The 25,348-nt window shown below is 32.7% G+C and overlaps 1 protein-coding gene across 1 annotated transcript; it reads left to right on the top strand.

The window, feature by feature from the left end:
• The first annotated feature begins 739 nt into the window (after positions 1-739).
• Positions 740-2,826, top strand: LOC110640768 (probable xyloglucan galactosyltransferase GT14). The gene has a single exon (XM_021792238.2). The coding sequence runs from the start codon at positions 1,011-1,013 to the stop codon at positions 2,688-2,690; it is 1,680 nt and encodes a 559-aa protein (XP_021647930.2). The 5' UTR covers positions 740-1,010; the 3' UTR covers positions 2,691-2,826.
• The last annotated feature ends 22,522 nt before the right edge of the window (positions 2,827-25,348 follow it).

The following is a 25,348-nucleotide window of genomic DNA, read 5'->3' as shown; positions in this document are numbered from 1 at the left end:
CAAAATGTGGTGGATCACCAAGCGCAAACCATTGCCTGAGAATGCTAGCATGAATTGGAGAAGAGTTACCCATCCAAAACTTTAGCCTCACAATCAGTTACCTTTTCTATTCAAACTTGGTGTCACCACCTTCTAATGGTTGTTCCACCATCAATGATCTCCCCAATATGGGTGTCAATGGCCATTCTTTGCTATTGTATCTAGGTGTTGATGGATGTGGGTGTCAATGGGTGTTATTGTGTTATTGTGTGAATAGGGGGAGCTCATATGGGTTTGTCATGTGAGGGAGAAAAGTCGGTACAGGAGATGAATGTTGAGTGTGGTAAAAGAGAGGTATGGAGGTGGCGATCCTGTTGAGAATATATGACCTTTATACCGATAAGGTCTCTAGGTTCTGAGTGCGTGGAGGGGTGAAAAAGGGCTGACAAAGGTTGGGAGAGATAGGTCGAACGGTAGTGGTGTGTACTTGAGCGAGGGTAATTTGGACATTTCCTTAACCATTAACTTTTTAAAAAAAATTAATAAAATGACTAAAAAATTTAATTTTACAAAATAGAAAAACGTTTTAATTGAATTTAAGAATTTTAAAATTAATTAATTAATTTTAACAAAATTTAAGGATCTCATAATTATTTATCTTTTCATTAACTATAAATTTTTAAATTTAAAATTGTAATAAATAATTTATTTTTTTAATTGGATTTGATTTTCAATTTTATTACTTGTTTTTTTTATTAAAAGAAAAAAAACATTTGGCCAAGAAATTGGTGTTCCAGTTCCTTCTTTTCGTTCACAGCCCTGAATTTGCCATGGGAAAAGAGAGGTTGCCCCAAATATGAATTCGTTGTCTTCAATCGCCCAACAATGTAACGGACGTTTGCCCCTCAATCAAAGTTTGCCCCTCAATCAAAGTTGGCCACGAATCCAAACATAAATCTCCAATAATCCAAACCACCCAGGCGCGTATCCAAACATAAATATCCAATAATCCAAACCGTGCTTTAGCTTTAATGCTTTCTCTTTGTTTTTTTTTTTTTTTTTTCTCTGTTCACTTCTCTGGGAGGTTGAGATTCTTGCTTTCTCTTACACTTTACCAAGCGCAAATTGTGTGTTTTGATTCAATAAAACCAGCATTTCGCACTTATCAAGAGAAAATGGAGAAGGCAATCACCAGAAATTGCTGCAACAATCAACTCTGGTTGGTCATTCTTGTCTCCTTTGTTTTCTGCTTTGTATTGTTTTGCTTTGATTATTCAGCCCTAAATGGAACCCAAGAAAGGGTTGCTATTTTAGTCAGTAATTATGAAAATTCAATCTCCACCCACAAATCCAAATCCCTCCAGGTCCCTGAAAATCTCAATGAAACCTCTATTACACCCTTGAAAACTGATTATGTTAAGGATTCTTGTTTGGGTCGATACATTTATATTCATCATCTTCCTAGCAGATTCAACGAGGAATTGCTCGAGAATTGTGAGTCAATCACCAGAGGGACTGAGCATAATATGTGTCCTTACTTGGTTAATTATGCTTTGGGTCATGACGTAGAAAATTCTCAAGGAATTTTGTTAAACAAGAGTTGGTACTCCACCAATCAATTCTTGTTAGAAGTTATTTTCCACTACAGAATAAAGAAATACAACTGCTTGACGAATGATTCTTCCCTTGCCTCAGCTATTTATGTTCCATTTTATGCGGGTCTTGATGTTAGCAGATATCTTTGGGGTGTTAAAACATCAGTGAGAGATCAATCTGCTTCTGATCTAGTCAAGTGGCTTGTTGAAAAGCCTGAGTGGAAGAAAATGTTGGGTAGGGACCATTTCTTGGTCGCAGGGAGGATTGCTTGGGATTTTAGAAGGAAAACTAATAATGAATCTGATTGGGGTAGCAAACTTAGGTTCTTGCCAGAATCTAATAACATGTCAATGTTGGCAATTGAGTCTAGTTCTTGGAACAATGATTATGCTATACCATATCCAACTTGTTTTCATCCCTCAAAAGACAGTGAAGTGTTTCAATGGCAAGATAGGATGAGAAGACAAAAAAGGCCATACTTGTTTTCTTTTGCTGGCGCTCCAAGGCCTGATCTTCAAGAGTCTGTTCGAGGAAAGATTATTGAAGAATGCCTAGCTTCAAAGAATTTGTGCAAGTTGTTAGAGTGTGATTATGGTGTTAATGGTGCTATTAATTGTGATAATCCAGTGAATGTGATGAGGCTGTTTCAGAATTCAGTTTATTGCTTGCAGCCTAGAGGGGATTCATACACTAGGCGATCCATATTCGATTCAATTTTGGCAGGGTGCATTCCAGTTTTCTTTCATCCAGGTACTGCCTATGCACAATATAAGTGGCATTTACCAAAGAATTATAGTAAATATTCTGTATATATACCTGTGAGAGATGTTAAAGATTGGAAAGCTGGCATAAACGAGACATTACTTGGAATACCACAGGATAGAGTATTGGCCCTGAGAGAGGAGGTTATAAAGCTGATTCCAAGGATTATATATGCAGACCCCAGGTCTAAAATGGAAACCTCTGAAGATGCATTTGATTTAGCAGTTAAGGGAATTCTTGAGAGAATAGAGAGAGTTAGGGGGAAAATTAGGGAGGGAAAGGATCCTAGCATTGGTTTTGCAGAAGGGGATGATTCCAAGTATACTTTTTCTGGGTATGTAGGAGAAACTTGAACAGAATTTAATTCATTATTGCATTAGGATTTTATCAGTGAATGTTCTTCCAGCAATTATTAGTAAACAAGTGATGTAATCATATATACAAGGGCAAATATCCATAATATAGTTCTTTCCTCTTGCTTGTGATTAATTTGTTGTTGTTAGCTGCTGCTGCAGCTGTTGCTTATGGTATGAAATTTTTTTTTTAATTTATAGGAATTATTGGAATTATTGTTAGTTGTGTATTATGGATATGGTTAAAAATATAAATATATATTAAAAATTTTAAAAAGTAATATTTTTCACTCTTTCATTCAATGTTTACCATGAAAAAAGCTAAGATCTTGCCGACACAAGAAAAGTGGGGCCTGACCCTGACCCTGACCAGACCATCGATTGTCACGTGCTGCGCCATCTAAGCTGTGGTCACTGAAAATGAAATTAAACAGTAGATAGCTTCATAGCTCCATTCTCACCGTCATCTACCCAAAATAATGTTGGGGTACCAGCTGGTGCTGTCGTGTATGGGCCCTCGTTGTATACTATATTAAATAAAGTCTATAACATAATGAAAGTATTAAAAAATATAAGAGTAGTATTAATTGAGAATAAATTAAAAGAAATAAGATAAAGGTGATAGTGATTTGATCATGTGAAGTATAGACATATAAAAGTTTTAATTAGATAAGTAAAGCACATTAATTTAGAGGATAAAAAGAAAAGAAGAGATAGATCTAAACTAACTTGGAAGAGAGTAGTACAACATAGTGCATTCTATTCATTTTTTAGAATTTAACTCAAAATCATTTAGAGTGGAGAAAGAGAATCCATATAATCACCCCAAATTTTTGAGATAAAGGTTTAATTGAGTTGAATATAATTTAATTGATAAAATTATTTCCACATATTTTAAGATAGTTTGTAATTTGATCCTGAAGCATGTTAAAATTACAATGTGATATTTTTATTATTTTAAATGAAAAATAACTTTAACTGTTGAGATACATTTTTATTAACAATTAATTATTTCATTAAAGCTTGTCTTTAATAAACATAAAAAATATTAAAAATAAAGTAAGTCTATCCCTTTCTCCCCCCTCTTTGTCTCTTTTCATCAGGGATGTACACGATTTCTAGGGCCTTGAATTAAAAAATTATACTAAACTAAATCGAAATATTATATGTTACTATTTTGATTTGGTTCTAGCTTTTTATGTAGAATTAAATCAAAATTGTACGGAATCAAATAACTAATTTTATAAATATTTTTTTATGTTTTTTTAAATATATTATATAATTTCAGTAAAATTATATATATTTATATATAATTAATATATATATATATATATATATATATATATTAATTTTATATATTTATATATTAACTTTTATTCCTTTTAATTTTTAATGCGCTAAATCACCTTAACCATATATTTATCTTTTAGTTAAATACTATATAATTTAAAAAAGAGGTAAAAATAATATAATATACTTATTAAAGATTATATATATATATATATTTCATATTAGTATTGTTATTTAGATATTGGCATTATTATTTTTATTGGTATTTTAATAATAATAATAATAATTTTTCTTTCAACCTTTACTTTCTTTTTCATGTAATAAAATTAATTGTGTAAAATTGAAGGTGCCATCATATTGGAGGAAGGCTTAGAACTTGGAAGTTAATTAGAGTTTTTAGAGTGGAAAATGTGGCAATAGAGCTTGACTTTATGTTATGTTAGTTGTTGGTGTTATTCTTTATTTGGGATGGAAATATTATATAACTTATTGTGGATATTTGGTGTTAACTTATATTTTTTATGTGAGGATTGTTAGTAACTTTTATTTTTTACGTGAGGATTGTTAATTTAGTTTTAGTATTTTTCTTAAATAAATCTTCATTCTTGTGTTATTTTGTTGATATTTTATTTTATAATATTATTGTTACTTTAATGTTAGTACTATTATTTTTATTAGTATTTTGATGTTAGAAATTTATAATTTTTTTAATGTCAAAAATTTTAAATTATTTTTATTTTTTTTTAAAAGAATACATAATATTATAATTTTGGGTGTAAGAACTGATAACCAAACCGGAATTGGAACTAAAATTAGTACCGAATTAGAAATGAAACCAAACTAAAGTTCATCTCCAATTCCTATTCCAAGAAAATGAAAAAATCAAAGTTTAATTTTGATTTTGGTTCTTGCAAAGAACCAAATCGAAATCGGAATCAAAACTGGAACTGCATACCCCTTACTTTCATCCTTCATCTCTCTCTTTCCATCCTTCTAGCTCTCTCTCTTTCTCTCTTTCTCTCTTTATCGCTTTTCCCCTCTAAACTTTGCTTAAAATCTTTGTCTCTTTGCTCTCTCTCTCTCGGCATCTCTCCTTACTTTCTCTCCCTTTCCCTAAATCTATGATCTATGCTCTCTCTTTCTCATTTAACAAATTTACAAAAACTAATATTCAATTGAAATTCATAAACCTATTCTTTGTATCCACACCCAAAATCAAAGTACAATTTAAATTCACAAATTGATCATTTGTAAGAAAAACATTAGGAATGAATGGAGAAATTAAGGGGGGAAATTATAATCAAATGAATAAATTCAATATAGCATGTGATAGAGAGAGTGGTTGTGGTATTGTCATCGCATTTTTAACATTAGCTTGCATTACAAAATTATTAGCATAGTCAAATCCTTTTTCCACATAGCCCTAATTAGTAACAAGCAAAAGGGGGACAAACTCTTTAGATTGTCATATTGTACAAAATCTTCACCAAATCACTCATATTGTTCAACATATTAGATTTAGCCATTGTATCAGCTTAATGAAGTTGAATTTCAAATTCCAAATAGAACATAATTAGGTTTACCTCAAAAGTAAAAAAAAAAAAAAAAAAAAAAAAAAAAAAAAAAATAGCTGCAAGCAAAAGAAGAAAATGGGATAAAAAAAAACTTATATCCTGTATAATTGTTCAAAGAAAGTATCTTCAAAGAAAATTGGAATAGGAAGTTTTGTAGAGAAAAAGAGAGAGTGTGTGTGAAAGAGAGATGCAAAGTGAGAATATTCATTGAAAGTGGGCAAGCAAGTGCCACCACTCACCTAGCCAAACGTCACAGAGAATGGCTAGAATTATTGTATGAAGTTTCATAGTGTTGTTGCCTCCCCAGTACAATTATTGTAAGAGGCATGCCAGTGTCGCTTTAGTCAGCTGATATACAGTAGTGTTAGTGGAGGGAGAAAATGGGAAAAGGAAAGGAGATGCTTGGCATTGGGGAAGGGGTTTGTGGGTGGGCTCGAGGGGAAGGGTTATGTTGCTGGCTAGGTTGGTATGATAGATAGTTAGGGGGAACGGGAGGGCAAAAAAAAAAAAATACAATTTGAAATTTTAATAAATAAATTTTTTAAATTATTTTTTACACAAAAACCTATTTTGACCCCTGAAGTATGGGCAAATAATTACATAAGCTCTTAAACTTTTTTGAGATCCAAACAAATTTTTTCGTATTTTAAAAAGATCAAATAAATCCTTCAAATTTTAAAATAAATAAAATGAGCCCTTTGAATTTTAAAAATAAATCAAATAAGCCATTTAACTTTTAAAAATATATTAGAAGATATTGGACTATAACTTGCCTCTATTATAAATGCAGCCAAGGCTATGTATGAAGATCTTTTAGTGTACAAGGTCCTTATCAGCAATCCTGTATATCTGATTTATAACATCCTAGTGGGTATCTACTGCATCATACAGCATGTGGGGGGTGAATCTAGGTTTGAGGTTTTAGGTCGTAGTTTCAAATCAGGTTTCAAGTAATCTTCGGATCGGAAGGGTTGGAAGGTCACTGTGTTCAATTGGTGAGGATTAGCTATTATTAATGGAGGATAATAAGGACATATAATAGAGACTGATGAATTCATAATTTAGGAGAATAAAGAGGTAAAATGTAGAAAAGAGAAGTTTTGGCTTTTTGAGTGTGGAGGTGAGCAAGCGACGTAAACTCATAGACGTTGCCAAAGAAAGTTAGTCATAGAGAGATGAGCTAGAAAATGAAAAAAAGATATGAATTAAAAGCAATGGCTTATTTGATTTATTTTCAAAATTTGAATGGCTTATTTGTCCATTACGGCTTATTTGATTTATTTTTAAAATTTAAAGGATTGATTTTATTTTTTTTTAAAGTTAATGGGTTTTTTTGACCTTAAAAAGCTTAAGGGCTGATGTGACTATTGGCCCAAATTTTACAGAAAAGACCTTTTTCTTATATTTTTTTTATGTTAGCTAACATACATTATGTTGAATTTTTAACAAAAATGACTTATTTGTTAACAGAAAGATGCTTTAGAGACTAAATTATTTCTCATTAAAAATAAAAGTGTCACGACCTAACTTATAGGCCGAACCGGCACTAGGACCTGGGCTAGCATAAAACCCCCGAGGCTCGTAGTAAGCCTTACTGTTCCCAAATCCATAACCAAGGCCCAAAAACTTAGGTCCAACATGTAAATAAAATAAAATATTTTTTATTCGGATCAACCCAACCCGATAACCATAAAAAACTTAAGTCAGGGGAGCCCGCTCAACCCTGATACTATCACTTACAAATTGTTTAAATATTATATAAATCTTCATTTATTAATCTCAAGAATTTAAATTAACATGATTTCTAACAATGTCCATACTACTACTAACACATGCGGAGTTCTAGATTTCAAATTTAGAAAAATAATTAAATAATTAAATAACCGACGTTAAACCTGCAAGGAAGAAAGCAGGTTGCTCTATAAAAAAACTCATCCTGTAGCCTGCAAAAATAGGTGAACAGGAGTGAGCATTCAACTCGGAGAGTAAAATACCAATTTTAAGTACAATTTCTATAGCTATCTAAAACTAATGCACCCTAAATAGTGGAAGGTAACACTATCGAAATTTTCATACACATCACATCATAACAGCAAAAAGGTAATTTAGAGCACTCACACACCCAATAATGTTCAAACAGTACATATATAGGAGCTGATCCCCTATACAGCTCTCTTAATCCAACCTCTATTAGCGAGTGTCTCTCAAGCCGGACATTCGCTTGATAAACCAAATGCGGGGGCCAGCGAGATCATTCCAAGTCGTGCCTACCTCGACTTATCCATAAAGGATCGGGTTCCAGTAAGTATCTCTCAAGCTGCGTTTACCCGTCCTATCCATATCCAATACCACACACCACACGCACGCCAATGCACGCACACTACTCCAAATTACCATAAACAATATACATGAAACTTCATCAATTAAGAATGTAATATAAAACGTGCCTGGTGTTTAACTACATAGATACATATTTAGAAGTGATGCATGGGCATGCTTGAACATATAATAATATTGAAATTATAATTAAAATTAATATTTTACTGACAGTACACCAGAGACGACTATAGAGGTTGGGTGAAGGAAGATGGTTTACCCTGATCACCTACATAATTTTATTGTGAATTTATTAGTGTTAATTCAAATAAAAATAAATTTAAAGAGGCAATATTAATTTATGCCGAAAATTCGGTAAAATTTTCCCTATACCTAAGACCTACTTAACCTGCAAAAAAATTCAAATAACACTTCTAAATTCTCAATTTCCACAATCACATCTCATCAACATTATATGGCCCTTCCTGGGCCCTCCAAATCAGACAATAGTCATAAACTTGAAAAATTATATTTTAATCCCTATAATTAATATTTTATAAAAATCCACTCAAACAAGCTCTAAAAATTCTAAAATTTTGCCTTGCGGTCCTTAATAAAGTTATAAAGCTATCGCAAAAGGAATTGTAATTTTCTAATCACCCATGAATATTTTATTCAAGAATATTACTCAATTCCATAAGTTTCCAATAACTAATATATTCTTAATTCAACTCAATTCAGTATTCACATATTTAAACCTCTATTCTTAAGCTTCAACCAATCATATAAAATTTAAATATCATAGTTCCAGATAATCTTATACACCCATATGCTAAAAATCTAACTAAAATCTATCTATATTTTTTAAAAATATTCTATAATCACTCAAAAATTCAACAAACACCATAGAATATCTCCAAATAATTTTACTTTCATCGTATATTTTTTTTAGAATTTTTCTTCAATTTTTCCTGTTTAAGAAACACTGCATTTAAGCACCATAGATTGAGAAATAATGAAAATAATCTTACCCAAAGCTTATCTGTATCTCAAAATTTTCAAAAATTTATGAGGAAGCCTCTGGAAGTTGAATCATCCCCAAAGCTCGCTGGAGCCACCGCCGGAACCACCGCCCACGGTGGCCGGCCTCCGGCAACATCTGTCGAATCTGATCATACCATAATGTTCCTCTCCTCTTTCTGAGTCCATAGGTAGTCTTGGATTGTCGATCCAACAGTCGAATCGTCCTAGATCTGACAAAAAAGCTTAAAAAACTCGAAACTTCTCTCTTCCATATCTCGCTCATCCGACCACCAAATGTTACAAAATGGGTATCAAAAGAAAGCTCTCAGAACAAACTTTTCCAATGCCACCTGAATCGCTCCAATCAGACTTCAGATGAAGCCGGAATCGCGTCGGAAAGCCGCTGCCCATTGTGTGCACGTTTCTCTCTCTTCTCCCTCTCTCGTCGCCGTGTCTGGTGGTGCTACAGGCTGGCTGGTGGCTCGCCGGCGTCTTCTGAAGCTGCTTGGTCACCGGTCAACGGTGGTTGCTCCCTCACCGGCCTGAAAGTATGGAGAAAAGGGAGAGAAGAGATGGGGGGAAAGAGAGATGCGTTAGGGAGGGAGAGAGGGGGAGGGTGTCTGCTGGTTGGTTGGGTTTTTTTTTTTTTTTTTAATTCTGGGAATGAACCTGGACAGGCATGTTGTCCAGACTCATTCCTGAAAAATTTTAATTCTTTTATTTTATTTTTTATTTTTATTTATTTTATTTATTTATTTATTTTATATAAAAATAATATACTATAGATAATAATAACAATAATACAATTAATAATAATAATAATAATAATAATAATAATAATAATACATGCAAAAAAAATGATATTCATTTAACAAAAATACCATTATGAAAATATTAATTTTAAAACAATGAATAAAATATAAATACATTTTTATCTTAATAAAAGAAAAAAAAAATATATATATATATATATATATATATATATATATATATATATATATATATATATATATATATATTACAAAAAGAGACTATATTATGATTTTTGACACACCTTATATGCTAAATTGTCAATATACTATAATTTAATAGTGTTTATGAGAAGATTCCATTTAATTTTTTAAATTCCAAATTCTAAAATAAATTATAAATTATTATTTTTTATATTAATTAAAGTTATTATTAAGTCATAATCATATTATAAATTATATATAATCATACTATAAGTTATGACTAATTCAAACTAACATTGTTACAATCCAACCTTGTGCGTCGAGATCGGCATTAGGTTTTGGACTGGCGTAAAGCCCCAAAGCTTATAACAAGCCAAACTATACAATCCACACATCAGAGCCCAACTAGAGGGCCCAAACTCAACATGATCAATTAGAGAGTCCATTTTAACCCGGCCTATATTACTATGAGCATACACAAATAGGGGGACTGAACTGAATAAAAAAAAAACCAAAAATTTGATTAGCCTTAAAATCTAAATCAAACCGAAGTGAAATTTAAAGAATTACCAAAAATAATCAAACCAAAAATATAAGTTTCGTTCAAAGAGAATTGAATTTATTAAAAATAAGACATTTTGAACAAAGTGCCAATTAAAGGTTATTCTTTCAACCGATGGCCCAGCACTCTAGCAATGCCGATTGCAGCAGAAGCAAATTCACCAAAGTCTCAAGCCAAACAAAATTTTAATCCAAAATCAATCCCACAAAATTTGAATTCGTCCATTCAAATATAAAAATCACCCATTAAAATACAATTCAAATCTGACATAGCCACTAATTAAATCACCCATTCAAATATGATTTAATCGTTATGCAATACATCACCCATTAAAATATGAGAACCAAAAACAAAAACTAAATAAAAAACTGAAATGTCACTACAAGAAATTAAAAACATAGCAACTAAAATTACCAACTAAATATAAGGTTAATTAGTCGGTAATTTTCGTTACGACCAAATTAGTTGGTAATTTTCGTTACGACCAAATTTATATTAATCAATATTTGAGTTGTCGCTATTAATTACCGACTAAATATTTAGTCGATAATTACTGACTCAATTACTGACTAACATTTAGTCGGTACATTGTATATATTGGTCGATGCTCTTATCTGTTGATCATAGACAATAAGGGTCAATTCTACTATTTACCGACTAAATGTGTTAGTCTGTAAAATATAAATTATAATTTAATTTTGAAAATGTACCTACTAAAATGTTTGGCCAGTAATTTTTTTTATTATTTAAAATTGAATAGTAACATAATAGTTTGTAGATAAATTTAGTTGATAATTTATAGATATTAGTCTGTAAGGAGGGCAAATCGCTACTATTTACCAACTACAATTTAGTTGATAATTACTGACTAAATAGATTTAGTCAGTAAATTATTAATTTTAATTTTAATTTTTTTAAAAAAATTACCGACTAAAGATGTGGTCGATAATATTTTTAATTATTTTAAAATTAATTACCAACAAAAAGAAATAGTAGGTCATTATGTATTTATTTTAATTTGAAAAAATGTACCAACTATATATTTTAGTTGGTATTTTAAATTTATATGTAATTTTTAATTTTTTGAATTTTAAAATATTTTATAATTAAATCAAAAGTTAAAAAATTAATAAGAAAATACTAATAATACATAACAACAAATAATAATAATAATAATAATAATAATAATAATAATAATAATAATAATAATAATAATAATAATAATACTAAAATTCATAACAGTAAAGTAAAGCATACTAAAGTTTAATAAGTCAAATATAAAATCCAAAACCCTCAATTTTGTGGAGGTGGAGGCAGAGGTGTTGGTAGGTCTTTGACTAATCTCATCATTTCCTCTATCATAGAGCTTCTCATGCGTTCCATATTTGTCTCCATTTCCAACTTCATTTGATCCATTTGTTTTGCAATAGCTTGCCTCTCATCTTCAACCTGTTTTTCCAAATCTTGTACTCATCATTGTAAGGCAGCATTTTGATAATTGCATGATGTAGACACCCTACTAGAAGATGCTCCACCTAACAGGCAAAAACTAGATGATTCAGATCTAAAGCCATACATCTTCCATCTCTTCTCCCCACTTACGACTACATCCAAATAAAGTTAGTTCTTATCAATGTTGTCAAGTGTGGTTTGTTTCAGCTCCTCCCTCCTAGCCACTATAGCATCCTGTATGTAATAAAAAAATGAAAATTTTTTATAATTAATTCATCATATAATACAACTAAAAAATTATAGTTAAATAAATAAAAGAGTATCATGCATGCATCTCCTTGGATTTTTGGTCCACAAAAGTTTCCTTGTCATGCTTTCCGGTGTAAGTGTGGACAAACAACTCAGTTAGAGTTGGCTTTCGACCCAATTCTTTCTCTTGAAAAAAAATAAATAGTTATCACAAGCTAATTATTATATGTATAAACAATAAATTATTGAAATTTATTATGAAATGAAAATAAAGACAGGCAGAGTTTCCCCTATATTCTGTCATTTTCCCCTGTCAAAAATCTCACAATTCAATCACACAACAATTTATAATATTTTTTATGATAAATTTATCAAATTATATCATATTTCCATCAACAACCATCCATGATATTTTTTTCTTTGTATGAAAATACTAACCAATTTATCAGACCATTCAGCATATGTTATGGTTTGCCTCTGTGGGTGGACGATCAAAGAGCATTTGCAGCACCACAACAGTTTCTAGAATATATCTCTGACTGCCAAATGACCTTAGGGTCATTCCAGTGCTGCTCAAATTTTGCCCAGGTTTCTTCAAAAATGTACGAGGGCCTTTTTTAAAAATTCTTTAAATATTTGATCATGTCCTTGTAGCATACAGCTGCCTTTGATCTCCATGCAACCTTTATCCCTGCTTCTTCGGAGGACTCCCAAAACTATTTTTTCTGCAATAAAAAATACATATTTACAATGATTAACATATGGATCAAAATATGACAAAACATAAGAAAACCAAAATTGATATTACCTTAAATTCTTTCTAGTAAAATTCTTTTGTCTCTTTCGATACAGCCTTCCAGTTGACAACCTCAGTGTCAATCCGTTACTTAAAGGTATTTGTAATCACACGAGGTATTTGTAATCACACGAGCGATCGTAGATCCGCCCAATAACTTGAACATATGGAAAAAAATATTTTTAGTAAAGGGTACATTTGTATTACATAACCTTGATAAACTAATTAAAATATAATTATTTAACTCACTTACCATCACGAAGTTATAACCATCTTCGCCCTAAAGAATCGATCTCTGCTTTAGAGGATGGATGAGAATCCTGTGAGCTAAAAACTGTAGACTCATGTAATGACCCTGGTACATCCTCCAGGCCATCCATAAGTGCAACCTCTTGGCTAGCCACTGGGGTGTTGAACTGCACTAATGTCTATGACTAAGGTGTCAAAGGCTCGCCTCCTTCAGATGGCGCAGGTGTTCCCATGTTAACATTACGAGAAGCACCTGCTCTGTGCCTACTTCTAACCATATTTATAAATTAAATAAACATAGTAAGAAAAGTTAATCTGTAATAAAATTTATTCTATTTATACCAAAAATCTAGCAAAACCTCCCTTAAAATTGGACGTTCCTAAAATTTCAACAACACAACCTGCAAATAATAATAATAATAATAATAATAATAATAATAATAATAATAATAATAATAATAATAATAATAATAATAATAATAATAATAATAATAATAATAATAATAGGGCTATCTTGACTTACACATTTATTATACACATCTCCTTCTCACAAACAGTTCATAAAGTTAAATTGTAACATAATAGACATCAATAATATGATAATATCACAATCATTACGTTAAAGTTAAATTATATATTGCTTTTGAAATTTAGATCACTATCCATTACAATACAATTTATTCACTATCATCATCATATTCATGAAGTTCTTCTTCATCTTCTTCATTGCTTTCCGTTGTATAATTTAGATTTGCGTCATACAGTAGTTCCTCTTATTCAATAGTTGTAAGCTCTAGTGGTTCACCTTTTGAATCATCTAATGGTCCAATATGTTGATCTTCTACTTCTATATTAATTTGTAACACTTCTACTGCCTCATCTAGAAATGCTTGGTCTGGTATTTGCTCTGTTACATTTGTGTGAGGCATGATGACAATAAACCTAGGCTTCACTTTGCATACGGCATACCAGTCAGCTTTGTCTCATCTCAAGCTAGGATAAGGGATGTAAACCACTTGTTCAGCTTGTGAAGTAAGTATGAATGGTTCATATTTATTTAATTATTTTCAGTGATTGATATCCACTAAGTTATAGTGTTTGTGAACCTTAATACCAACATCCGGAGTTAGATCAAACCATTCACACTTGAAGGGAACAGTTCTTTTTATTGGTAATACCATAGTAGTCATTGGAGTTGTCACCACATGTTGAACCACTAATGTAAACTCCGCTATTTATTGTAAATCAATTAGAACCATGACTGCTTATGTAAAATCTATAACCATTTATGAAATACATAGGATATGATTTCACACTTCTTAATGGTCCCTCTGCTAAATCCTTAATGAATTTATTATCAATGTTTGAACCCCTTGCCTGATAATTTAAAGAGAATTAAAATACTTAATATTACGTATTATATTATTTGAAGATTGAAAATGAAATGAGTTAAACAAATTGATACTTACATAGCATTTGAAACATTCTTCTAATATTTTTTCTAGTGCTTTATCAACTTCTATATCACTAATATTACGTGACGTCTGTGGCAATTCAGCTAGGAATAAACCACATATACAATTAAATTGGGCAATTCTTAGAAGGAAAGGAAAATTCACAATGACTTCCAGAAATTTAACTTAAATTTTGGGTTGTTGTTAAACTTACTTCTCATATGTGTCAATTTCAGGGCAATTTAGTATGACACCCCTATTTTCACTCTACCATACGGTTGACTGGGATACTTAAAAATTAATAAATTTCCTTTGATAACAGCATCATCCCCACTATCATCATTACGGGTTACTTGTCGATCCCTGATTATTACATGAAGTTCAAAGTAATGCGCACAAAAATTGGATGCTTCTTCAACTAAGTACGCATTACATATTGAACCTTTTACTTTTGTTTGTTCTTTACATTTTGCTTCAGGTGGCAGAAAATCTAAAAAATAAAAAAAAAGGGCAAATGGCTTACAAAAAGTTTATGATACATTTCATAACATTTAAAGAAAAATAAGAAGTATTTATTACCTCTCAAAAGAATACATCCATTGATATTGTACCATGCCTGCAATTTTGCTTCATATGGTAAGTGCATGGGAAGATGTTCCATTGAGTCAATAAATGTAGGAGGAAATATGTGCTCTAATTTGCAAATAATAATAGGAATTTCTGCTTCCAGACGCTTTGTACCTTAAACCTTAATATTTGTAGAAGTAAAATGTTTGAAAAACAATGTCAACTCAGTTAATGCTTGCTAAACTATATTCGGAAGGAGCTGATGAAATACAATAGGTAATAACCTCTACATAAATACATGATCATCGTGGCTCTTCATGTCGAAAAACTTGTACTTTTGCATATCAACACACCTTCCTAGGTTGGATAAATACCCATCTGGAAACTTAAGGTTTTTTTACCCATTCACATAAAACTTGCTTTTGCTGTTTATCAAGAACATAGCAAGCCTTAGGATATTTTCCCATTTGCACATTTCTCCCTAATTCTTTTCTACGATATAAATGTGTCATATCTTCCTTAGCTTTTGCATTGTCCTTCATTTTCCCTTTTATATTTATCACTGTGTTGAAAGTATTCTCAAAGACATTTTTCTCGATGTGCATGACATCTAAGTTATATCGAATGAGATTGGAAGACTAATATGGTAAATCCCAAAATATGCTCTTTTTTTTTTCCAACCTGTGTTTCTTATTATGATAGAATTAACTGTTTCACCATCAATGTTTGTTACTCTCCTCAACCCCAAATCCTCTATCTGTAAAAAAATGTCTTTGTTATTTAGAATTGGAGGAGACTCAGACATACATACTTTTCCTTTAAGGAAATTTACCCTGTTCCATCTAAATGGATGGTTATCTGAAAGAAACTTATGGCGATTATCAAACCAACTAATTTTCCTTCCATGACTCAGTGAAAATGCATCTGAATGATCTATACAGTAAGGGCACGCTAATCTCCCTTCAGTGCTCCACCCAGACAACATCGAATAAGCAGGCAAATCACTAATTATCCATATTAGAGTAGCTCTCACATCATACATCTGCACATCCACTTCCTATAACTGAGCTAGTTCAACAATTAATGGCTGCAAATAAACATCTAACCATTGCTTAGGATTTTGTAGTCTAGGAATTATTATCGATAAAAACAAATAAGGCTTCTTCATACATGTACCAGAAGGCAAGTTGTAAGGCATAATTATTACTAGCCAACATGAATACTACTATCTTGACTATCCAAATGGTTGAAACCCATCAGTACACAATCCCAACCTAACATTTTGACTTTCAACTGCAAAGAGTGGATGGGTATGGTTAAAGTGCTTTTATGCCTTAGAATTAGATGGATGACACATGACATCATCTTCCATGTTATACTCATCATGCCACCGCATGTGTGCAACTGTTGCATCAGAAGCATAGAGTCTCTGAAGTCTTGGTGTCAGAGGAAAATAATACATTCTCTTACATTATACTTGTGCCTTCTCTAACCCACTTTGAGACTTGTATTTTGCCTGCCCACAAAATTTACATTATGTTAAACTATTATCTTCCCCCCAATAAATCATGCAACCATGCTTACAGTAATCAATTTTCTCAATAGGTAGACCTAACCCACGTATGAGCTGTTTTGTCTTGTAAAAACTATCAACAAACTTATTATCGTCCAGTAAGCCTAATGAAATTCACAACTTCATCGTAGCATTTCTCGAACAAATGATGCTCTAACTTAATATTCAACATCTAAGCTATGGCTGACAATTGTGAATTCCTGTCACAACTAGGCCATAATTCCTCTTCAGCTGCATTTAATATGTCATAAAATTTTTATGCATCTGAATTAGGCGGTTCTTCCATATTCTCAAATTCAATATCCGGAGATGAAAATCTGAAGCCATATTTTGAAATTGGGGACTGGCAGCATCATACACCATATTATAGTATGGATTATTGTCACCATGGGAAAGTTTTGCAGTTGGAACTGCCACCTCAATAACAGCTTTTAAAGAAATCAAAGATTCACCGTATGTAGTCCATTCATGATAATTCGGTCTAAACCCCCATCTCAATAGATGCAATCAGACATCATCCATAGGTAAGTACTTTCGATTTATGCACTTTTTACATGGACATCTAATTTTATTCTCATCCATAAATTTTGGCTGACTACAAGCAGACTTGATAATTGCGTCCAAACCCTTTCACAAACTCTGGGTTCAGTAGTCCATCTTGTAGCTTCCTAGCATACATCCAACTCCTTGGGGTGTCCATGTTCTATTCATATTTAAATATGTTTAGGAAAAAGTTAAGGGTATTATAAAGTTGCTTATACTTTGAATAAATGCATTAAAAAAATAAGGTTAGCTAGCAAAACAATTTTTAAGAGTCTTAGCAACAACAGGACTGCTACTAATATATATATATATATATATATATATATATATATATATATGTAGACACCATATTTTGGACGAGCTCTAAATGTATAGCCAATCTCCCATTTTAATGTTCTATCTGATCTCCGCCAGTTGCCTGACACTAAATTATGATCTGAAGATAAATGATAAATTCGATCAAATAAATCGCAAAGTACTTTCCAATCTCTTCATTGACCCGATCTGTTTGAATTTCATCTTCAGACCTCTGAGCCATCTTTGTATTTTCACTTTCTGATCTTTCGGCATTCAAAACTCTGAATTGTGTGAAATTCCATGATCAAGTTATCTATTCAAGTCATCATTTTGTCCGATCCCTAAGTATGTGATCCTGAAATGATGTGGACTAGGACTCGATTTCGAATTGTCAATGTTTCTAAGGTTTTTCGGTTCCGTCCTTGTGAATAATGTTTTTCAAATCTCTTTAAGCAGTCATGTTTTATAATCGATCTCAACCTCTGGATTTAGCATTCATACTTAATGGGGATGTTTTCCCAATCTCATCAAGAATTAATCACAAAAACAAGTTTATTTCAAAGTAGAAAATATACAAGTCATTCAGCAGGAGGGTCTCCCCTAACCTGCTCTTCAGGTACATTTTCAGTTTCATCATTCCCTCTCTCCTCTTTCTCAAGCTCCTCCTCGCTATCATCTTCAGCTCTCGAGATGAGCTCCTCCATCCAGGGGAAGTCTTTCTCAGGATAGCGCTTCACGAGCTCAGCCAGAGGATCACCATGAGCATTCACATAGGCACCAGCCTCTCTCGCCAGGGCCTTTTCTTCTTTTTGCTTTGATCTCTTTAGTAAATCGAGCAAGATCGGCAGATCGACAGGCTCGAGCATCTTCAAGTTCTCGCTCCAGTTCAACTATCCTTTCTTTGTAAGACTTCATCCGATCTTCTATCTTAGCGATGTGGTCCTGGGCAGTTGAAAGTTGGGCTTTAGCGGTAGCTGTGTCCTGTACTGCCTTCAAAATCTCCTATCTCAACAGATGAGCCTTTTCTCTGATCATATGGTGGTTCGCAATAGTCTTCAAACCCAAGCTCATCGTTTGAGTCAGGAGATCATTAATGCTATCTTGAGCCATCCTGTTTCGATCTTTTTGAAAACAGATAGTAGCACCCAAGACCTTGGCAAGATTAGGATTGCCCCAAACTGAACGATTCCTTATCATAGAATGAATAAGGACCTGAGCACCTTGGGAGAGTGTCCTAACTATTAGTTTAGAAGGCCCCCCTTCTACATTTGAAGAGACCGACGGAGGTGGAGGTTTAGCTTGTTGAAGTGGAGAAGAAATGATCTCTACCCCCAAGTTTGGCCACTCTGGAGGTCAAAACGGAGAGCTCGATACTTCTACCAAGTCCAGCCTCAGCGTCTGAGCAGCAGCAGTAGCAACTTTCATCTCTCGCACTTTCTGGGCAAGCTCCCTCTTTCTCTTGTGGCTCTCCTTTGCACTCTCACTTCCTGCCATACCTACACAGAGAACAAGTTAGTGAGATCATCAAAGTTAAGAGACTAAGGATCTAGATTATACCGATCCCGAGGCCGAGGTCAGAGAGTTACAGCTCATAGTCCTCATGGGAGATCACTTGCATCATCCACCATTTCAGTTCGGCCATGACCACATCCAAACATGAATACCTATGAGCGGTCGCCTGATCCTTCAACTCCTTCACCATGGCATCCTCGTCTTTATTTAGGGTGATCTTCTTTGGTACTGTAGGAACCAAATACTGCCAATTACGTGGAATGCCCTCAAAGCCATTTGGGTCATTGCTCCTCAGTATGAAAAATCGATCTTTCCAATTCTTCAATGAGGAAGAAGATCGGTGAAGAGCCTGCAGTTCAGCTTGGCTTGGAAAAACCAATATTCATCATCTTTTCACCGAGCAAGCCTATGCAATTTAACAAAAACCTTCGCCATGGGCTTGAGCTTTTTAGCTTGGCATAGACTTCTGAAGGCCACCAGAGTCCGCCAAGAGTTCGGATGCACCTGGGCTACACAGACATGATGGAACTTCAGAACAGCTCTATAGAATTTGTCAAGGGAAAACCAAAGCTCGGCTTTTAATTGTTCTTCATACACCATGATCAGGTCAATTTCTTCAAAGAAATGACTAGCTCAAAGATTGCCATGACATCTAATAAGTTCGAAGGAGTTAATCGGAAAGTTGTACTCTTGGCTAATAGACTGGAGATCGGTCTCCCTGAGGACCTGTCACACCTTACCCCTCTGTAAGACATAACATGATCCCATAGTATATCTAATGGATTACCGAACTTCACCTATCGTTAACCCATTAAATATACTACAAGGGATTTTAAAATCTTGTTCATTCATTTTAAATTATAAAGTGATGTGAAAGCATTATTTAAAAACCTTTAGTTGGAGTTTATGTCATAATATAAGATTTTGGATAATTTATTTTCCATAAATTTTATAAAAATTTCGGCAGAGTGCCGGCTGTATTTTGAGAAAAAAGTTCTTCAAAAACCTATAAAAACACTCCCAATAAATTTATTTCAACCCCAAACTTCAATATAGTTTCAAGTCAACTCAATTGGAATAACAAATTTCTGCAATTTCAAGTAACTCATCACTAAAAAAAATACAAACAAAGAACTTAAGCATTTCATTACTAAGGAATAATAAGTTTACAATTATTTATAATAGTCAAAATAAAATTCTCAAAATTCAATATACAACTGCTCAAGTTCATTATGTACATACAATCAGTTCATATACATCAAAATAAAAATTTATAAGGGGTGTAATCTATATACCAAGCAAAATCCAAAATGCAGTCACTTCTAGTCACAAGCAGCCTACTCTGCTGCTTTATCTATCTCTCTACCTACGATAGCAATGAAAAGCCATCGCTGAGCCAATGTCTCAGTGGTGCACAACATTAAGAGAGTGATAATTTTAAATAATAAATAAATCACAACAAAATCACTTGATGTGCGGATACATAAAATCATGCTTAATTTCGAAAGATAGAAATTTTCTTAAAGAAATTAAATTTCATTTCATAATTCACCAAATAATAATTCTAACAATTCACACACAGCTTAATCATGATACCAATGTCTAATTCATTCCAATAGCTAATGGCTCATGAGGAATAACATAGCTAGCTAGCAAAATATATGAGTACTCATCCAATTCATCCTCAACTGGCACACACCTTAACACTTCAGCCAAAGAGAGAATTCAAAATCAATTCGTCTCACTAGGCAAGCTAGTGAGGAATTCAATTACATAATCATGATCGTTATGGTTTTAAACTATTTTACAATTTCCAAGCATCAAAACATTCATCAAATTACATTCAAATAAATTTCTCAATATTTAGGCCAACATTAAACAATTGGTGTTATTCAAAATTTTCGATAGCAATTAAAGTCATAAATTAACTTCACCATTAAATCAAATTAAAAAGTCAATTGAAAATCAACAAGAACTAGTCGTTGTGTACAAACCTTTTAAGAGTCGCCTCTTGGCCTTGACTCACTTTTTCTTTGTCCTTCCCAGTGTCTTTTTCTACTGAAACACACAATTTAAAGTGTTTCAGCACTCATTTAAATCATTTCTAATAAGAAATTTCAACAATTAAATTTTTGCAAACTTATTTTACCTACTAGAATTTATAAATTCGGGTCCTTTATATTTTTGTTTATGGAAGTACTATTCATTATACTATTCAAGTCAAAATATTGACTTTTTCATTTTTAATAGGTATGTTAGTCCTAAATGCACTCACATATCACATTTTGAGTGTCAACTTTGTTGGCATTGATTACCACTCAAAATTCAAAGTTTCCTAGGAGAATTTGTAAATTTTTAGTTTTGGATCACTCATTTCTACTGTTCCATTAGACTTTTTACAGTGGGAATTTGGCTAAATGTCCTTCATCAAAGTTGTTCCTTATTGTGTCTAGTTAATTCCCTTTTTGAATCACTCCATTTGGAGTTTTGTAGCTCAAGTTATGGCCATTTAACCATAACTGGTCGGATTGGTTACAACTCAGAAATTCTGGGCAATTTAGGGTTCTGGCAGATTTAAGGACCTAACTTTAATTGATAATTTGACTAAGTTATAGTCAGAATTTGGGTTTGGTTTCTTCATTAAAGTTGTTCTAGTATGTCATAGCTTTCCAATGCCATAAAAATTCAGGTCATTTGGACCTTTCTACACCAAGTTATGACCATTTGAATAAGTACTATTTATATAGTCAATTCTGTACAGGGGCAGGGTGCCTAATCCGGATTCAACTAAATTTTACACTAGCTTATGGTCATTTTTAGGGCAAGGTTTCTACATGAAAATTGTTACATTATGTCTAAATTTTCATCTCCAATTGGCCTCACACCAATTGAAGCAACAAAATTGCAATTATAGCCATTTGAATGGGCCATGGTCAGGCTGTCTAGATTAGGCATTATACACTCACCATTCAACCTCAATTTAAAGCATTCAACCATACTCCAAATTGAAGGAGCAGAAGCATGAAAAACACAAGTTTATACCATTGAAATAAAAAATTTTCACCTAGGGTCACATGCATCATGCAAGATTTATTTTTATCTATTTGATTTCAATGATAAACAACATATTAAAACACTTTTAATATGTTTTTAGATTTTTATTTACCATTTAAGATTTTAAAATTAATAAGATTAATTTTAGAACCCTAGATTAGATCAAGAACAAATACGCTAACCTCCTGATGCACTGCAGTGTATTTGTGCCTTTCGGATGCGTCTTCAGGACACCAGATGTTGTCCCTCTAGCTTGTCCACACCAAGAACACCTATGGAAGTCCTTGAACAGCTTCTAAAGATTTTTCTATTAATTAGAAAATCAAGTTTTTTCTTTTAAGAGATTAAAGATGTAAACAGGACACTAGAAACAATTTCTAGTATTTTCAATTCAAGAGATTGTTTTGCTAATCTCTTGGAATAGATGAGAGAAAAAGATGAAGAGAAGGGAGAACCTCTTGGGTGGTGGCACCAAAGAAAATAGCTGCTGGTTGTGTTGTTTTCTTTTCATAACAACACTTATATAGCTAGGTCAACACATTAAACCCTTGCCACATGTCTCCCTCTGATTGATTCTAGGTTTAATTGACCCAATCACATTGTGCCAAGTGTCAAACCTATATTTAGTCTTAATTTTAATCATCTTACTTGATTAAAAGACATTTGGCAAGTTTATGTGTAATGCCATGTGTCACCATCTCATGGTGCCACATGTTACCCTGTGAAATAACCAAAATGCCCCTGTGTCTTAATTTTGAGTTCTCAACCCAAAATAATTATTTCTGTTCTTCTAATCAATTTATATCAAATATAAATCAATTAATTAATCTTTATTAATTAATTTCTCATTAATTAAATTCATATTTAAACACTTTAAATATAAATTTAACTTATACTGTACATCCAAAAACCTATATTTGGTTTCAAGTCATGCTAGGGACTTTGCAATCTAATTGCAAACCAAACCTATTTAATTAATCAATTAAACTCTTTAATTAATTAATTAAATCATATTTAATCATATTTAATTAGGTGATAACTTGCGTATGTGTGTACTTACTAGGCTCATCACTAATTGGCAATGAGACATAATATCAACTCTTAATATCATCAGAACTCTTTCTTACCATAAATGATTTCTCTAAATAATTTTATGCACCTCATAGACCATGGTTAACACCTAGCATAGCATGCCATGGTCACCCAATCAGTAATAAGGTTTACCTTAAATGAACCTATAATCAAATGTTACCATGCACTAGAATCTCTCTGTTACAAAATCCCAACTCAAGCTAGAGTCATGGTTTATTTCAAACTCCATTTGCTATGAATATTATGTTCTCTTTTAATTCCAGTTCTTGATTAAAAAGATTTTCTCATCAGAAACTCTTTCTGAATAAATCTATTTGTCTTAGCCAGGAACTTGAAACATCAAGAACAATTAAATGAACATATGATTTTATCTCTATTTACTTAGAGGAACAGATTCAATCTTGATCAACACCTACCTCCATATATAACTAGTAGGAGCCAACACATGCCCATACCCATACACAGTACAAGTATGAAAGTAGTATCAAACTCAAACCACCTATATACAAGATAAATATGCTATCTCAGGTCTAAAGATTATATGCACTGATATGACTTATGACAATGCATTGACAAGAGTAAACTCCATGTGCTTGTCATAAGTGGCACTAGTTCGGCCTACTTATTATGTATAAGTGCCTATCATGTTTGTTATATGGCATAAGACTCACCATTCCATCTTATTTATATCTCATATAAATAACTTGGGAACAAACATGAATACAATCTTTCTGGATAAGTCATGTCCTTATTATGAAGTATCCTCGATTTTGAATCTATTTATGATACTTTGTGCTAGAGATACTGTCACTCATTTTCTTAACAACTTAAGAATAATATTTCTAACAAAATATCAATGAACCTTTTCTATTACACATAAACATATTATGTAAACGGAAAAGTGAAAATGCCTTTTATTAATAAAAACATGTACAAGTTACATACTAAGTGATATGCTCTATGGCATACTACTAATAATCTCCCACTAGCACTAAAGCCATTCATTACAATATCTTAGACCCATCTTCTCAAGATGTTAGTCTAGCTGAGTCTGTAACATAGGCTTAGTGAATGGATCAGCTAGATTTTTAGCTAATGCTATTTTCTGTATGGCTACCTCGCCTCGTCCAACTATTTCTCTGATAATGTGGAGCGCCTTTCTATGTGTTTGGATTTCTGGTGAGACCTTGGTTCCTTAGCCTGTATGACAGCTCCATTATTGTCACAGTGTAGTGAAATTGCTGACTCAATGGAAGGAACTACTGCAAGTTCTATCATGAACTTCTTTATCCAAACAGCTTCCTTTGCAGCATCTGATGCAGCAATATACTCAGCCTCTGTAGTGAAATCTGTAGTCGTGCTCTGTTTGGAACTCTTCCAACTGACTGCACCTCCATTACAAATGAACACATATTCAGAGGTAGACTTTCTATCATCGATATCTGATTGGAAATCAGAATCAATATAACCATCCAATTGCAAGTCTCCACCTCCATAGATCAATAATAAATCCTTAGTTCTTCTCAATTACTTAAGGATATTATTGACAGTTATCCAGTGTTCCAAACCTGGATTGGATTGATACCTGCTAGTCAAACTAATAGCATATGCGATATCCGACCGAGTACACAATATTGCATACATTAAACTTCCAATAGCTGAAGCATATGAAATCCTGGCCATTTTATCTCTTTCTTCAAGTGTCTTTGGAGACATCTCTTTAGAAAGATGGATACCACGTCTCACTGGTAACAATCCTCTCTTGGAATCAAGCATATTAAACCTCTTTAACACCTTTTCTAAATATAGACTTTGGGATAAACCAATTATTCTTTTTGCTTTATCTCTATAGATGCGAATCCCAAGAATATAAGTTGCCTCCCCTAAGTCTTTCATGGAGAATGTATCTGACAACCATACCTTTACAGTTGTCAATATACCTGTGTCATTACCCATTAACAGTATATCATCCACATATAAGACAAGGAAAGTGATAGCACTGTCACTAACCTTCTTATATACACATGGCTCATCCTCATTTTTGATAAAACCAAATGATTTAATGGCTTCATCAAAATGGATGTTCCAACTCCTCGAAGCTT

Source organism: Hevea brasiliensis, chromosome 2 (genome assembly GCF_030052815.1).
Source record: "Hevea brasiliensis isolate MT/VB/25A 57/8 chromosome 2, ASM3005281v1, whole genome shotgun sequence".
Classification (NCBI taxonomy): domain Eukaryota; kingdom Viridiplantae; phylum Streptophyta; class Magnoliopsida; order Malpighiales; family Euphorbiaceae; genus Hevea; species Hevea brasiliensis.
The sequence above is the reverse complement of the archived record's forward strand: the minus strand, read 5'-3'. Positions and strand labels throughout refer to the sequence as shown.

Coding starts and splice junctions, on each gene's coding strand:
- LOC110640768 (XM_021792238.2), top strand. CDS start 1,011: ATGCTTTCTCTTTGTTTTTTTTTTTTTTTTTTCTCTGTTCACTTCTCT.